This window comes from Cervus elaphus, chromosome 26, assembly GCF_910594005.1.
Source record: "Cervus elaphus chromosome 26, mCerEla1.1, whole genome shotgun sequence".
Taxonomy (NCBI): Eukaryota; Metazoa; Chordata; class Mammalia; order Artiodactyla; family Cervidae; genus Cervus; species Cervus elaphus.
This window is the reverse complement of record NC_057840.1, coordinates 29,371,340-29,387,521: the sequence shown is the minus strand read 5'-3', so window position 1 is coordinate 29,387,521 and position 16,182 is coordinate 29,371,340. Positions and strand designations below refer to the sequence as shown.

The following is a 16,182-nucleotide window of genomic DNA, read 5'->3' as shown; positions in this document are numbered from 1 at the left end:
TTCATGGGGAGTTTGCTTTGCTTTCCTAACCCTTGTTTTTGCTTTCTCCCGGTGCCCAGCCACCGGCGGAGCCGCTAGAAGAGGCCGCAGGCCGGGCGCAGCCTCCTTCTCCGGGCGCGCGCGGCCAGAGGCCCCGGCCTGGATCAGGCTCGGGGCTCCTGGGCCGCGTGATGCAGCCCAAAAAAGGTGCAGCCTCGCACGTGTCCCCGCCGGCGCCCGGGACCCAATCGCCGCGCCCGCCTAGCGCTCGGGCCGCGTCCGCCGGTCGCAGGGACACGGGGGACCCGGAGTCGCGCCGCCCGCCGCCGCCATGCGGTTCCGCTTCGGGGTGGTGGTGTCGCCCGCCGTGGCCGGGGCCGGGCCGGAGCTGCTGGTCGTGGGGTCCCGGCCCGAGCTGGGGCGCTGGGAGCCGCGCGGGGCCGTGCGTCTGAGGCCGGCGGGCACGGCGGCGGGCGCGGGCGCGCTGGCGCTGCAGGAGCCGGGCCTGTGGCTCGGGGAGGTGGAGCTGGCGGCCGAGGAGGCGGCGCAGGACGGGGCGGAGCCGGGCCGCGTGGACACGTTCTGGTACAAGTTCCTGAAGCGGGAGCCGGGAGGAGAGCTCTCCTGGGAAGGTACGCGGGCTGCTGTGCCGCCCTGCTCCCCGCGGCCCCGGCCTCGGCCTGGGGCGGGCTCCAGCTGTCGCCGCCGCGGCTGCCCGGGCGCTCGGCCCGGATCTCGGGCTTCGCCCGCCGCCCGGACTGCCCGGGCGCCCCGGGCTGACCCTGGTCTGGGCGCCCAGCTGTCGCCACCAGCCCGGCGTGCGGCTCCCGACAGGTTCCCCTGGTGGGGGCGGCGTCCCCGGCCCCCCGTCCGTTAGGTCTCTGCCCCTCCGGGGGCTTTCCCACACACCCGGGACCGGGTGTCTTGCCCCCGCTGCCCAGGCGCTCGGGCCTCCGCCCGCCTGGCCCCCTGCGTCCTCTCCGAGGGCCTCCCCGGGTTCGCTGGGCCCCGCCGCTCCTGGGTTTTGCTCCTCATCTTCCCCGAGACTGTTTTGTGCCCTCCTTTTGTGCCCTGCCCCGATTCACTAAAAAAATGACCCAACCGGTAAAGCTAGCCTTGTCGCTAATCCTAAACGGCAGCATGCTGCTTGGTGTATTTTGTTTTTCTTCTTTTCCATTTGAGACTGAACTAATGGCAAGACGGTGAGCGTTTTCTCTTTTCGAATTTCCCCCCCCAAAGCCCCGAATATGTGGCTTCCTTGGTGTCCCAGAAGGTAAAGAATCCGCCTGCCTTGCGGGAGAACTGGGTTCGATCCCTGGGTTGGGAAGATCCCCTGGAGGAGGGCATGGCAACCCACTCCAGTATTCTTGCCTGGAGACTCCCCATGGACAGAGGAGCCTGGCGGGCTGTAGCCCACGGGATCACAAAGAGTCGGACACGACTGAGCGACTAAGCACAGCATAATTTGTCAGTTGAGATATGATCCGATTTCTTAAAATACAAAAACAATACATGCTGGCCCGAAAAAAAAAAAAAGAAAAAGGCAAAAACATGTACAAAAGTAAAAACGTGTTTCCTCCTTTCACCCTAAGCCCACGTGTACCAATAAATGACGTGTCTGTTTATCTCACACACAATTTGTATAATATATTATTCTACTTCTTGCCTCTTCTTGCTCTGCAACATGTTGCAAAAACTTTTTAGTGTTACTCCATGTAGATGTATTTCATTTTCTAAATGGTAAGGAAATGTTCTGTATCCACCAGTGTGCATTTAGATTGCTTTCCGTCTTCTTCTGTTGTAAACAGTAATAACTTAATTGAAAGTCCTTGTATAATGTTCTCTTTGAGCATTTGGGAATGTCCTTGCAGGGTAGATTCTGAGAAGTGAAATCGTTAGGTCAAAGAGTAGCCGTGTTTTACATTTCAGTAGTAGTAATAGTAGTGTTAGTTGCTCAGTTGTGTCTGACTCTTTGCAACCCCATAGACTGTTGCCCGCCAGGCTCCTCTGTCCATGGAATTTTTCAGGCAAGAATACTGGAGTGGGCAGCTGTTCCCTTCTCCAGGGCATCTTCCCCACCCAGGAACCCAACCCAGGTCTCCTGCATTGCAGGCAGATTCTTTACCATCTAAACCACCAGAGAATAAGGGCTGCCAATTTATTCCCTGAAAAAGTGATGCCAAGTGTAGACTCCGGCCCGTGTGTGAATGTAGGCAGCCCTTTCTTTAATGAAATGTGCAGAGTAGGGGACGGGACAGTGTGTGGCTCAGTGGTTGTCTAAAGTGGATGAAAGGTCCCCGGGGAAGTTTATATGACAAAGTGGGCCATTTAGTCCATAGTGATGTGGAAACAAAGAATCAGCAAAAAGCGTTAGTGTTCTGTAATATGTTTATATGGCATCCTTGTTCCTCTTTTTGTACCCACTGAGTTTTATAGTCTGGTACCATTTATTGTCCTTTTGTGTTACCATGCCAGAATTGAAAGGTACGCTCATCGATTATGCCTTTCTTTATAGGATATTCTATTATTAGTAGTATTACATAGTCATTTTCATAATAAAGTACTATCTGATAATTTTAATAAAAATTAAGATGGTTAAAAACAAAGTTCTTCCCTTTCCCGAGTCCCCCTCCTTTTCTATTTTTAGTTTTTCTGAAGTCTCCCAAATTCAGATAGTCTTCTGAATTTCTTAATGTATCAACTTGACTTTTTCTGTTTTTAAGTTTTCTGAGAGTTGCCACATGAATTATATGTTACGCTTTAAAATTAGACAATGTCTACTGACAACTGCTGTATACCTATAAAATTAACTATCTTGCTTACTGTGAAATATGAGAAATTTAGCTCAGGTTCATTCTCTCTCTCCTCCCTGCTGATTTTTATTATATTATTAATATTAATTAATTATATAATTTATATTAAATATAATATTAATTATATTTATTATTTATTACATTATATTATTATTAAATAATATTTAATAATAAATATTATTATTTTCTATTATACTCATGTAGTTTACTGTTGACTTTCTATTTTATAGAAATTTCTGTATTATACTTCTTTTATATAGAAAGTTGCATGTGTGCGTGCTAAGTCACTTTAGTCGTGTCTGATGCTTTGCGGCCCTATGAACTGTGGCCCCCTCCCCAGGCTCCTCTGTCCATGGGATTCTGCAGGAAGGAATACTGGGGTAGGTTGCCGTGCCTTCCTCCAGGGGATCTTCCCAACCCAGGGACAGAACTTGTGTCTCTTATGTCTCTGGATTGTCAGGCAGGTTTTTACCACCAGCGCCACCTGGGGAGCCCACGTATATATAAAAAGTTAAGAAAAATAACACCTACACATTCCTTTCCTTTTCCTTACTTTGGTTAATCATTGTTTCTATGTTAAGGTCTACATAATTTGTATTTTGTTTTATAATTGTTACTATGCCATTTTGTTTTAGGCTGATAGATTGATTCGAAGAATTGTAAGTTAACAGACAGAATAATGAGAAGCCCCATAGCCAATGTTTAAGAGCAGGGATTCTAGAGCCAGAATGTCTAACTTCACCAACCAGTGCGTGACCTTGGGCAAGTCACTTAACTTTACTGTGCTACTGTTGAAATCTAAAGAGCTTAGGATAGGACATATGTTAAGTGTTAAATAAGTTTTACTTGTTGTTATTTTTACTATTATGATTGGGAAATAATTATTGCAGAACCAAGTAGTGCAATTACACTAATTAAAAAGTTTAGAAATATAATTCTGTGACATGAAACCTGTGTACCAGGAGGAAAAGTTCTTTTACACTATAAATCATGCTCAGATTTTGTTTAAAATGATATCGGAGTTCATTTTACTTTATATTTGAGTGGCAATGTTCTTATACACCTTGTTTTAAACTTTCTAGTTACTTTTTAAAAACAGGAAGAGCACATTGATCCTCAAAATTTCCTAGCTCAAATGAACTATCTGATGAACGCAAATTCCTCACTTTTTGAAAACATTCTGTTCCTTGAAGATTTGGGGGTTTTGTTCTAATTTTCACTAATATTGATATATATCTTTCTGAACACAGCCATCTGGGATTTATATTATTCTTGTTGTTTTTAATTGGACTTCTGTGTTAGTTGCGTTGTTTAGGATTCCACATTTTCCGCTTTCTTGAATATCTTAGCCCTTTCATTTGATCAGCAAGTGAGAGATAAGCTACCTGAGTTCTTAAATGCCTGAAAAGGTCTTCATCTTGCTTTCACATTTGATTAGTCATCTGGTAGAGTATTCTAGTCTGAAAATAATGTTCACTTTGAAGGCACTGCCTCAGTACCGTCTAGCACCAGTTGCCGTTGATAATTCTCATGTCAAAGTAAGCCCATTTCTTTGTAGGCACTTTTTTTTTTCCTCCTTGAAGCTTAAAAACTTTTCCTTATGTTATTTTACCAGCTTGTATCTGAGTCTTTTGTTGTTGCTGTTCTCCTGATTTGACAATTGGTTGGCTTTTTGGATTCCAGGAATTATTATTATTTTTTTACTAATGGAAACTTACTATTGTTTCTTTATTTCCTCCTCTCTATTTTCTCTGGTCTTTCCTCTGACATATCTTACTCATATGTACCTTCTGCTTTTATGTGAGTATCTCTTAGCATTTCTCCTGTGTTTTCCACCTTTTGTTTGGATAGTTTTCCCTGACTATGTTTCCAGATCACTGTTTTGTTTTTAATACTACCCATTCCATTATTTACTTCATATACTAAAAAAAATTTTTTTTTGACAGTTTTAATCTCCCACATTTTTCTGTTATTCTCTGATTTCTTTTTTTCTAGAGCTGGTTTTTCTTCCTGTATGGATAATTTATATTTAAATCTTTCTGAGGACATTAAATGGAATTGATTAAAAATTGTTTTTGTCTTGCATTAACTTTTTGTCCCTTCCCCCGTAGCAATCTGTTTTTTAATGCTAAAAGTTTTCCTCAAGTGTCTGGTAATCTTTAGGTGACTATTTTTATGAATAAAGCTTATGTTGATTTGTAGAGGCAACTGTGCTGGATCCCTGCTGAAGTTGCTTATATTTATCCAAAATCTCCTCTAAATGGAAGGACACTCATGGGATATTGTGTAATATGGCAGATTTTGTGGAGGGGTAAGTTTCTTCACTTAGGGTTAAAGGGTGAGGATCCAGAGGACTCCTGGTTCTTATCATTAAAAAAGCAAAACAAAGCAAAGCAAACAAAAACTTGACTATAGGAAGAAATATTTCAGTCTATTTTATTCCCGAATGGTGCTCCCATCTTTTACCTCCAAGTCAGTTGGTGGGTACATAGTTCTCTCAAGATCTGTTCTGTCCAGATCTCTAGACCCTACACCTTTTCTCAGGTCCTTTGCAGGAAAACCGTTCCCTCCTATATTTACAGCATAGTTATTTCATGTTAGGGATGAGATAGGGTGGCAGGAGGCAGGTGGGAGAGCATTCCTTCAACCCTTTTTCAGGTTGGCATCTATTTGTTAAGTCTCTTCTTACAAGTATTTCTTCTTCTTTTTAAAAAATATTGATTTATTTATTGATGCCATTCCCCATGGCATGTAGATCTTAGGTCCCCGACCAAGGATCAAACCCATGCCCCTGCAGTGGGGATTGAGGAGTCTTAACCACTGAACCACCAGGGAAGTCCCACATGTCTTTCTTAACTACTTTTTAATTCTTTCTCTTGGCACCTGTTTCTTTCCTTATATCTCTTTAATAGTTTAAAATTGCATTAGTTATAGTGACTTGGACTCTGATCGTTAAGTAATAGAAACAGTATGAACAGTAGGAAGGAGGATCTCACCCCTCCAAAAAATGTGGACTGTTTGAGAAGCAGTTTGGAATGCCTAGACTGCAGGTTGAGCTTCCCTGGTAGCTCAACTGGTAAAGAATCCTCCTGCAATGCAGGAGACCTGGGTTCGATCCCTGGGTTGGGAAGATCCCCTGGAGGAGGACATGGCAACAGGCTGCAAGTTAACAGAAAACATAGCAAGCAATTGCTTAAACAAATAAGGGTTAGTTTTTGTACTACAAAAAGTTCAAAGGTAGGTGATAGGGGTAATGGTTCAAAGCTTGTGTATATCAGTTAAGGTGCCATTGTATTTTCTTAGCTTTTCCCTCAAGGCTACAGCTGCTGTTCTAATCATCACATCTGCATTCAGTAGAATAAGGGAGGAGAGGGAAGAGTGGAAATGTCAGCTGTAGGCATCCCCTTTAATCTAGAAAGCATTAACTTTGCTGGCATTCTCCCTAACCTTCAACACACATACGGGTATACCTTGCTTTATTGCACTTCACTTTGTTGAGCTTTGCAGATGTTACTTTTTTTTTTTTTTCTTACGTTGAGGATTTGTGGCAACTTTGTGTTAAACACATCTGTTGGTGCCATTTATAAAGTGTTTGCTCACTTCATGTCTCTGTGTCACATTTTGATACTTCTTGCAATACTTCAAACTTTTTCATTATTATTATATTTTTTATCCTTCTGGGAAAGAGTCACTATCTTGGATGCCATTAAGAACATTTGTGATTCATGGAAATAGGTCAAAATATCAATATTAACAAAAGTTTGGGAGAAGCTGATTCCAGCCTTCATGGATGACTTTGAGGGGTTCAAGTCTTCAGTGGAAGAAGTATCAGCAGATATGGTGGAAATAGCAAGAGAACTCAAATGAGAAGTGGAGCCTGAAGATGTGACTCAGTTGCTTCAATCTCTTGGTAAGACTTTCCCGATGAGGAGCTGTTTCTTATGGATAAACAAAGAAGGTGGTTTCTTGAAATAGAATCTACTCCTGGCAAGATGTCATGAAGATTGCTGAAATGACAAGAGGATATTTAGAATATTACATAAACTTAATTGATAAAGCAGCAACAGGGCTTGAGAAGATTGGCTCCAGTTTTGAAAGAAGCCCTGTCGTGGGTCAAAGGCTATCAAATAGCATTGCATGCTTCAGAAATGTTGTTCAGGAAAGAGTCAGTTGACGTGGAAAATTTCACTGTTGTCTTTTTTTTTTAAGAAATTGCTACAGCCACTCCAGCTTTTACCAGCCACCATCCTAATACGTCAGTAGTCATCAGCATCAAGGCAAGACTCTCCACCAGCAAAAAAGTTATGACTTGGTGAAGGTACAGATGATGGTCAGCGTTTTTAGCAATACAGTATGTTTAAGGTATTTAAATTGTTTTTTAAATTTGCCTTATTTTGATATTTGTTTTATTTTGATAGCCTGGAACTGAATTGGCAATGTCATTAAGGTATTCCTATAGTTTTTCATATTTATAATTGGACAGAACTGTTGTACTGGGCTACATCTACTGCAGAAGAGACTGAAAAAGCCCTAATGAAAAAATCAGTCATTTCTCCAAAGAGCTCTGGTTTGTTTTATTGTAGAACGGTATTAAAAACCACCTCTTCGTAGATCACAGCTTTCTCATCATGAAGGGGCTATGAGCCATGCCATGCAGGGCCCCCCAAGATGGATGGGTCATATCGAAGAGTTCTGACAAAACAGGGGCCACTGGAGAATGAAATGGCAACTCACTCCAGTATTCTTGCCTGAAGAACCCCATGTAGATATGCAAAAAGATATGACACCAGAGCCCCCTCAGGTCAGAAGGTGTTCAATATGCTATTGGGGAAGAACAGAGGACAATTACTAATAGCTCTAGTAAGAATGGAAGTGGCTGGGCCAAAGCAAAAATGATGCTCAGCTGTAGATGTGTCTTGTGGTAAAACTAAAGTCCAATGCTGTGAAGAACAATATTGTATAGGAACCTGGAATGTTAGGTCCACAAATCAAGGAAAATTGGATATGGTCAAGCAGGAGATGGCAAGAATGAACACCAACATTTTAGGAATCAGTGAACTAAAATGGATGGGAATGGGTGATTTTAATTCAGATGACCATTGCATCTACTACTGTGGGCAAGAATCCCTCAGAAGAAATGGAGTAGTCCTCACAGTCAAAAAAAGAGTAAGAAATGCAGTGTGTGTCGTGCAGTTTCAGTCGTGTCCAACTCTGCAATCCTATAGTCTGTGGTTTGCCAGGTTTTTCTGTCCATGGGATTCTCCAGGCAAGAATCCTGGTATTGGTTGCCATTTCCTCCTCCAGGGAACTTTCCTGACCAAGGATCAGAACCTGTGTCTCTTGCGTCTCCTGCCTTGGCAGGTGGGTTCTTTACCAATAACGCCACCTGAGAAGCTCAAGAAATGCAGTACTTGGGTGCACTCTCCAAAAGTGACAGAATGATCTCAGTTTTTTTTCCAAGGAAAACCATTCAATATCACAATAATCCAAGTCTATACTCCAAGCACTGATGCTTAAGAAGCTGAAGTTGACCTGTTCTGTGAAGACCGACAGCACCTTCTAGAACTAACACCAGAAAAAAATGTCATTTTCATCATAGGGAATTGGAATGCAAAAGAAGAAAGTCAAGGGATATCCAGAATAACAGGCGAATTTGGCCTTGGAATACAAAATGAAGCAGGGCAAAGGCTAACAGAGTTTTGTCAAGAGAACACGTGGTCATAGCAAACACCATTTTTCAACAACATAAGAGTTGACTATACACATGGACATCACCAGATGGTCAATACTGAAATCAGATTGATTACGTTCTTTGCAGCCATAGATAGAAAAGCTCTATGCAGTCAACAAAAACAAGATCTGAAACTGACTGTGGCACTCTGTCTACCAGATGTAATCCCTTGAATCTATTTGTCACCTTCACTGTATAATCATAAGGGATTTGATTTAAGTCATACTTGAGTGGCCTAGTGGTGTTCCCCACTTTCTTCAATTTAAGACTAAATTTTGCAATAAAGAGCTCCATCTCTTCTGCAATAGATGTAGCCCAGTACAACAGTTCTGGTTTTGTCCATTTTTTTGGATTTTAATCATTCTAATAGGTGTGCCATGGTATTTCACTGTTTTAACTTGCAATGCTCTAAAAATAAATTATGTTGAGTATTTCTGTAAATACTTATTTGCCATCTGTATAACATCTTTAATTGCATGTCTGCTCAGTTCTTTTCTCTATTTTTAGTTGGTTATTTCCTTGTTACTGATTTTTAAGAATTCTTTGTGTATTTCATATACAAATTCTTAAGAGATATATTATCTGCAAACATTTCCTCCCCGTCTATGATTTGTCTTTTTATTCTCTTAGTAGTGTCTTTTACCATGAAAAACTTTTAATTTTAATTCAACCCAGTTTACCACTTTTTCCTTTCCTGGGTTGTGCTTATGGTTTTTTAATTTAAAAACTCTTCCCCAAATCCAAGATGATCTAGATTTTCTCATATGTTATCTTCTAGAAGTTTTATAATTTTGCACTTTATTTTCAGGTCTATAATCCATTTTGTGTTAATTTTTGTCTGGTATAAGGTCTGTATCTAGGTTTTTGTTTTTCCTTCTGCATTTGAAAGTGACAGTGAAGGTGCTCAGTCATGTCCGACTCTTTGCAACCCCATGGACTGCATATGAGTGTCCAGTTTTCCCAGCACCATTTGTTGAAAATACTATCCTGTCTTCTTTGAATTGCCTTAATCAAAAATAGGTTGACTGTATTTGCACAGATCTACTTCTGGGCTCTTTATTTAGGTCCACTAATCTGTGTCTGTTGTTGTACGGTATCACACTGTGTTGATCGCTATAGCTTTATACTAATCTTGAGATAGTGTAGCGTGAGTCCCCCGAGTTTGTTCTTCTTCAGTATTGTGTTGGCTTTTCTTGGTCTTTTGCCCTTTCATATGTATTTTAGAATCAATTTATTGAATCTACAGAATGGCTTGCTGTAATTTTGATTAGGATTGCATGGAATCTGTAGATCAAGTTCAGGAGAATTGACATATCAACACTATTAAGTCTTTCCGTCTGTGAACATGGAATACATTTCCATTTAATTAGGTCTTTGTGCAGACTTTCCTGGTGGTTCAGTGGTTAAAACTCCATGGTCCCAATGCAGGGGGCATGGTTTTGATCCCTGGTCAGGGAACTAGATCCTGCATGTGGCAACAAAGATCCCAAGTGCTACAACTAAGGCCCAGTGTAGCCAAATAGATTTTTAAAATGTAATTAGGTCTTTAATTTCTTTTACCAATGTTTTGTAGTTTCCAAATACAGATCTTATACATTTCATTAGATTTATACATAAGTTTTTTTTTTTAATGGGGGGTGATATTTTGGATGGTGTATTTAAAAACTTTTCAATTGTAAGTTTCAATTGTTCATTGATAGTATATAGAAAAAATTGACTTTTGTATCTATTGATTTTTGTTTGGATGGTAGACATTGTATTTACATTGTTTTCAAGAAAGTTTGGGATTTTTCTTTGTAGCAGCTCTTTATTGGTTAGCTTGTCCCTTTTGAGGTTTATCTTGAAGGTTTATAAGAGCATGCCACAGTAGCTTTTACTGTAGAGCTAGGTTAGCCCCACGACTGAGCAATGATCCCTCTACATTTTCTCCTGGTTGCTTCATGTATTAAATAAGATCTTCTCATTCTATTTTGCGGAAACTCAAATGTTTCCCAGCTCTCTGTGAGCTGTGCTAATTCTTTGGCTTACAATTTTTAGAAATTTCTCTTTTCTTGTCATTTGTTTGTGATATGGCTCTGTCAAATTCCAATTTATACATCCACAGATAGGCATGAAACCAAAGCATCTAAGAGACCTTTATGAAGATTTATGGACCTCTCCATATAACTTTCTCCTCTCTAGAATTAGGCCCTACAAATTCTAGTCAGTTTATTCCCCCTATATTTGTATTTCTAGTTTCTCAATCAGAGACACCGTTGGATGCTATTTGGAATTCCATCCCTGTGTCACGGTTCAGAAATTCTCTACAGGCGGAAATCCATGGCATTCATATTGTTCCCTTTGTCTTTTTTTCTTTTCTCAGAGATATCTGTTCTGTACTGCCTTTTGTTCAACATCCAAAAAACGTTGTTCATGTATTTTGCCATTTTTTAAGTTGTTGCTTTTACAGGCAGAAGTCTCTGTAACTTGCCTGTAACAAGTCGAAGTTTGTTGCTGAGCTATGAAAGATGCTGGGATTCTTGGCCTCCAGAGGAGAGGAATTCAATCCAGGGCCAGTGATGAGGCTTGATCGCTCAGAGCTTCTGTGTAATAAAGTTTTATTAAAGTATAAAAGAGATAGACAAAGCTTCTGACACAGACATCAGAAGGGAGCAGAAAGAGTGCCAACACCCACCCCCCCCACCCACCCGCTAGTCTTTAGCCGGATGTTTTATGTTTGTTAGAAAGCTGTTAATCAGATAAGAGACACCTCAAGGCTGATGGAGTTTCACCAGGCCCCTCTCCCACAATACACATTTTTTGAGATAGGATGGCACAGGTGTGTCATCCCCCAGCCATGAAACAATTGATATGAATACTGGTTTGTTGAGCTATTATTATCAGCCCAAGGTTTGAGAAAAGAAAAATGTTAGTCTTAGGTGTAACCATTTTGAAGAAAGACAAATTCCAAAGCAAATACATAGTTTCATTAACATTGCTTAAAAAAAAAAAACATTTCCATAAGAAAAACGCATTGGTTAGCTCAAGGTTAGGAAAGTTAAGTTCAGGTGGAACCAGGTATCATCATGGCAACACAGAATTTTAAGAGAAACCTCGGAGCCAACGTTGACAGGTTTTCGCGATCCGGCCAGACGTGCCGCCTCTCGTGACGGGGGTGGCGTCCTGGCGACAGGCTGGACTCAGTTAGATCCAATACTCCCAGATCTGTGCAAAAGCAGTCAGAGATGCACTGAAGACCGAACTCAACACAAACACCATGAAAACTTCTGACAGCAGCATAAAAACTGTGAAAGTGAAAAAGGAATAATCTACCCTGAGTACAGCCTGAATGCTGCATGTTCAAGGTGAAGCTGTGGGCACTTATTATAGCAGGTTGGAAACCATCTCCTTTCATGGAAAAAAAACAAAATAACATGTGTCTTGTTCAAAGATTGACAATGCCAGTAAATTAAAGTACAGTTCACTCTAAAAAAAAAAAAAAAGAGAGATAAACATTTTAATTCTGTATGGAGAAGGAAAAAAATCTGACACTTGCAGTTTGTTTCCTCCTGCTGGTTAAGGGAGAGAAAAATATCTGACACTTGCAGCCTATTTCCTCCGATTGGAGACCCCTGCCTTCTTGCCTGTTACCCTCTCACAAATCTCATTCCATTTTTAAAAGTTTGCTGTTAAATATTTTTACAGCATATTATTAAAAAATTTTTTAAATGACAACTCCTTTTGTTGTTTAATTTATTTTTAATATATTTGTGTATGCATGTATATGTGTGTGTGTGTGTGTACACACACACACACATTAGAATCTAACCTATGTCTTTCTTGTTAAAATTAGGCTATTTTATTTGGTAGTATTTTCTTTCATGCTGAAAATTGCTAACTCTTTAATTATAAACTGGCATTAAATTTTGTTTCTATTCAATTATGCTCTGGATTAGGCATCCTAATCTTAGATTTTAATGATCATAAATTCAACATTCAAATTATCTCTATTTCTTACTCCACTTTTATTCCTCTGCAAAAGCTAATTTGTCTTCATTTCATATTACCTTTTTTACCACAACGGTGATTTGTTTAGAGTAGTATTGACATGTTAAAAGTTTTAATCCTTAAATAATTGATTATTATAATTTAGGAAGATTATGCAAATAAACATGCAACTTTGTGTTTTTAAGATAATGCACTTTTTTGCTAAGGCTGTCATAATAAACTCCTTTTGACTGGATGGCATAAACAACAGAAATTTATTCTCTCACAGTTCTGGAGACTGGAAGTCCAAAATTCAAATGTGGGCAGGTTTGTTTCTTCTGAGACCCATGAGGAAGGGCTGTGTTCTAGGCCTCACCTGTTGACTTACAGATGGTTGTCTCCTCCCCGTGTCTTCACATCACCTCCTATGTGTCTCTCTGTCCACATTTACTCTTTTTATGCAGATACCAGTCATACTGGAATAAAGTCCACCCCAATGTCCTCATTCTAACTTCATTACCACTGCAAAGACTCCCCAAATAAGTTTACTCTGAAGAAATGGGCATTGAGTAAGGCTTCAGCAATACAAATTTTAGGAGGCACAATTTAACCTATAACCAGTAGTAAATCTTTTCCAACATTTATTTCATTTATCAAACTGTTCTCTATATTCTGTATTATTAAAGCAGGTTATCATTTATCTTTGGGTAGAAAAAAATCCTTCTCTATAGTTACTTCACTGTTATCGATATTCTAGGTGAAAGCACCTATTTGGAAGGCAATGGGAAGGGAAATAATAGTATAGTAGGAAGAACAAATATTAGCAATAAGATAAACCCAGGTTGGACTGCAGATTCTGCCAGAATGATTGTATTACCTTACATGAATTACCTAATGCCAGGAGTTCATTTCTTCCCTTCTACAAAGGGGTAGTTAACACACCCCTATAAAGTAACTAGAAAAACATAGTAGCTTTAAGATAGTCAGCAGTTTCTAGCAACTGAATTACCTGTGCCTTTCCATTTTTACTAAGATGAAATTTCCTGATGATCTTAAAGACAGTTTTGTGTTTATTGAGGCACCAGTTTTAAGTAATATTGGACTACTCCATACACTGATCCCAAACTATACCTGTGTTGCCAGTGTATTGTAGACCATGCTGCAGCCTCTTAAAAATAACTTTTGGACTCTGTGGGAGAAGGCGAGGATGGGATGTTTTGAGAGATCAGCATCGAAACATGTATATTATCAAGGGTGAAACAGACCACCAGCCCAGGTTGGATGCATGAGACAAGTGCTCAGGGCTGGTGCCCTGGGAAGACCCAGAGGGATCCGGTGGAGAGGGAGGTGGGAGGGGGGATCGGGATGGGGAACACATGTAAATCCATGGCTGATTCATGTCAATGTATGGCAAAAACCACTACAATACTGTAAAGTAATTAGCCTCCAACCAATAAAAATAACTGAAAAAATAAATAAATAAAAATTACTTGCACCACCCATTTCTACCATGCTTTCACTCTTACTGTACTATGCCTTGGTGAGGACTGGGTTTGAGTGGAGGACAGATGGATACATACTGCATAAGAGATATTATCCACATTCCAGTCCAATTTTGTGAATACAGTGCACTCAGTCTTAATTGGATAAACTTTGAGTAGAAGAAAGTTCTCCTAAATATAACTTTGGTCCTTTGTTTCACCCATTAGGAGACGAGGGTCTTTCAAGAGCATGACTATGCTTACTGCACTCAAACTATCAAATAAATCATTAAAAAGGGAACATAAATTGAGGTACCTGGCAGAGCATTACATGAGATAGCTTAATGAGATACTTATGAAAAACAAGTATAAATAGAACTTTGAAGAGTGACTCATGAAATGCTAAGAAAGAAATATTCATTTCAACAATAGTTTATTACTGTTGAATGAAAAAATTCTACTCACTATAAATTACAATAAACTTAATTTTACTCTTTCTTAATCATCTGAAACCATCCTGCTACTGCTAAGTCACTTCAGTCGTGTCCGACTGTGTGCGACCCCATCTCTGGGATTCTCCAGGCAAGAACACTGGAGTAGGTTGCCATTTCCTTCTCCAACGCATAAAAGTGAAAAGTCAAAGTGAAGTCGCTCAGTCATGTCCGACTCTTCGCGACCCCATGGACTGCAGCCTACCAGGCTCCTCCGTCCATGGGATTTTCCAGGCAAGAGTACTGGAGTGGGGTGCCGTTGCCTTCTCCAGAAACCATCCTAGGAAACCTGAATTTATGTTGAACCATAGCATCACCAAGTTAACTCTCCTCATTTTTTGATGGATAAAGTGGGACCCATAAAGTTTAAGTGGCTGACCTAAGCTCACACCCTGCTAGCCTGTGAGAAACACTAGGCTAGAACACAAGTGTCGTGGCTTAGCACTTTTCCTTCCAGACAGTATCACCTCTGCCAGGCAGGGCATGGAGATTTGATGAGTGAATTTTATTTTATTATGTTTACATTTTTAAAATTGGAGTATAGTTGCTTTACAATTTTGTGTTAGTTTCTGCTGTACAAGGTGAATCAGGTATTTAAGTATACGTGTATGCCCTCTCTCTTGAGCCTCCCTCCCAGCGCCCGGCCCCACCCCTCTAGATCATCACAGAGCCCTGAGCTAACCTCTGTTTTACACGTGGTAGTTATATATGTCAATGCTACTCTCCCAATTCGTCCCGCTCTCTCCTTCCCCCACTATGTCCACAAGTCTGTTCTCTACGTCTCCGTCTCTATTCCTGCCCTGCAGATAGGTTTGGTGAGTGAATTTTAATATCTTGTACATAAGCTCTGAGCTCTGGGACTTCATAGGTGAACAGGAGGTCATGGTGGCTGTGTAATACCTAGGCTATGGTCACTGAGAAGGGATTTGATGGAGAAATAATGGAGAAGTGAGTTGAGACTTGATTTATTCCAAATGGTTCTTTCTTTCGACACTCTCTTAATCTTCTTCCCACCTTCTTTTCCTTCAAAATATTTTTTTAAATGTGTTGTTTCAGCTAAAATGACCCAAAGTTTTGAGAACAACAGGAATGATATTGAAATCAGAATAAACAGCTTTTTTTTTTTTTTTCCCTGCTCTTGGACCAAACCAAGGTCTACCACATATCCACATATCCAAAATAAATCGTGCCAGACTAAAATAATCCAGGAATAGATGTTATTATTGCTTCCCTGATAGCTCGGTTGGTAAAGAATCTGCCTGCAATGCAGGAGACTCCGGTTCAATCCCTGGGTTGGGAAGACCCCCTGGAGAAGGGAAAGGCCACCCACTCCAGTATCCTGGCTGGAGAATTCCACGGCCCGTATGGTCTCTGGGGTTGCAAAGAGTTGGACATACTGTTTCTCATTCCATCTCCCCCAGTACCTGACCCTCCATAATTTGCCAGAGAACTGAAATGAAAATGCTTGCTGCTTTTAGAGGACATACTCATGTCCTCTAGAAGCAGAATGGGGTTCTAATTTTAGTGAAAATTAAAGAAAATATCATTGCATCCTCACCCAGTGAGGAGGGAGAAATGCTCTGAAAAGTTTTTTTCCCCCCTGAAAGGTGGCAGAACAACTAAAATCTGAAAAGTGTCCCTTGGTGCTCCTGTGGAGACAAAATAAGCTGGACAAAATATTAGTTTAAACCAGTATAACATATTTCATGGTGGGGAATTTA

The 16,182-nt window shown here is 40.6% G+C and overlaps 1 protein-coding gene and 1 pseudogene across 1 annotated transcript in view; both read left to right on the top strand.

Annotated features, from left to right (window-relative positions):
- Positions 1-208: 208 nt before the first annotated feature.
- The window catches only part of EPM2A (EPM2A glucan phosphatase, laforin), a 105,712-nt gene continuing 89,738 nt past the window's right edge, over positions 209-16,182 (top strand). The window contains exon 1 of the mRNA XM_043888492.1: positions 209-611. Within this exon, the coding sequence (XP_043744427.1) occupies positions 311-611 (301 nt within the window). The 5' untranslated portion in view covers positions 209-310. The remainder of the gene's footprint in view (positions 612-16,182) is intronic.
- LOC122684079 lies at positions 7,117-12,005 on the top strand (annotated as a pseudogene).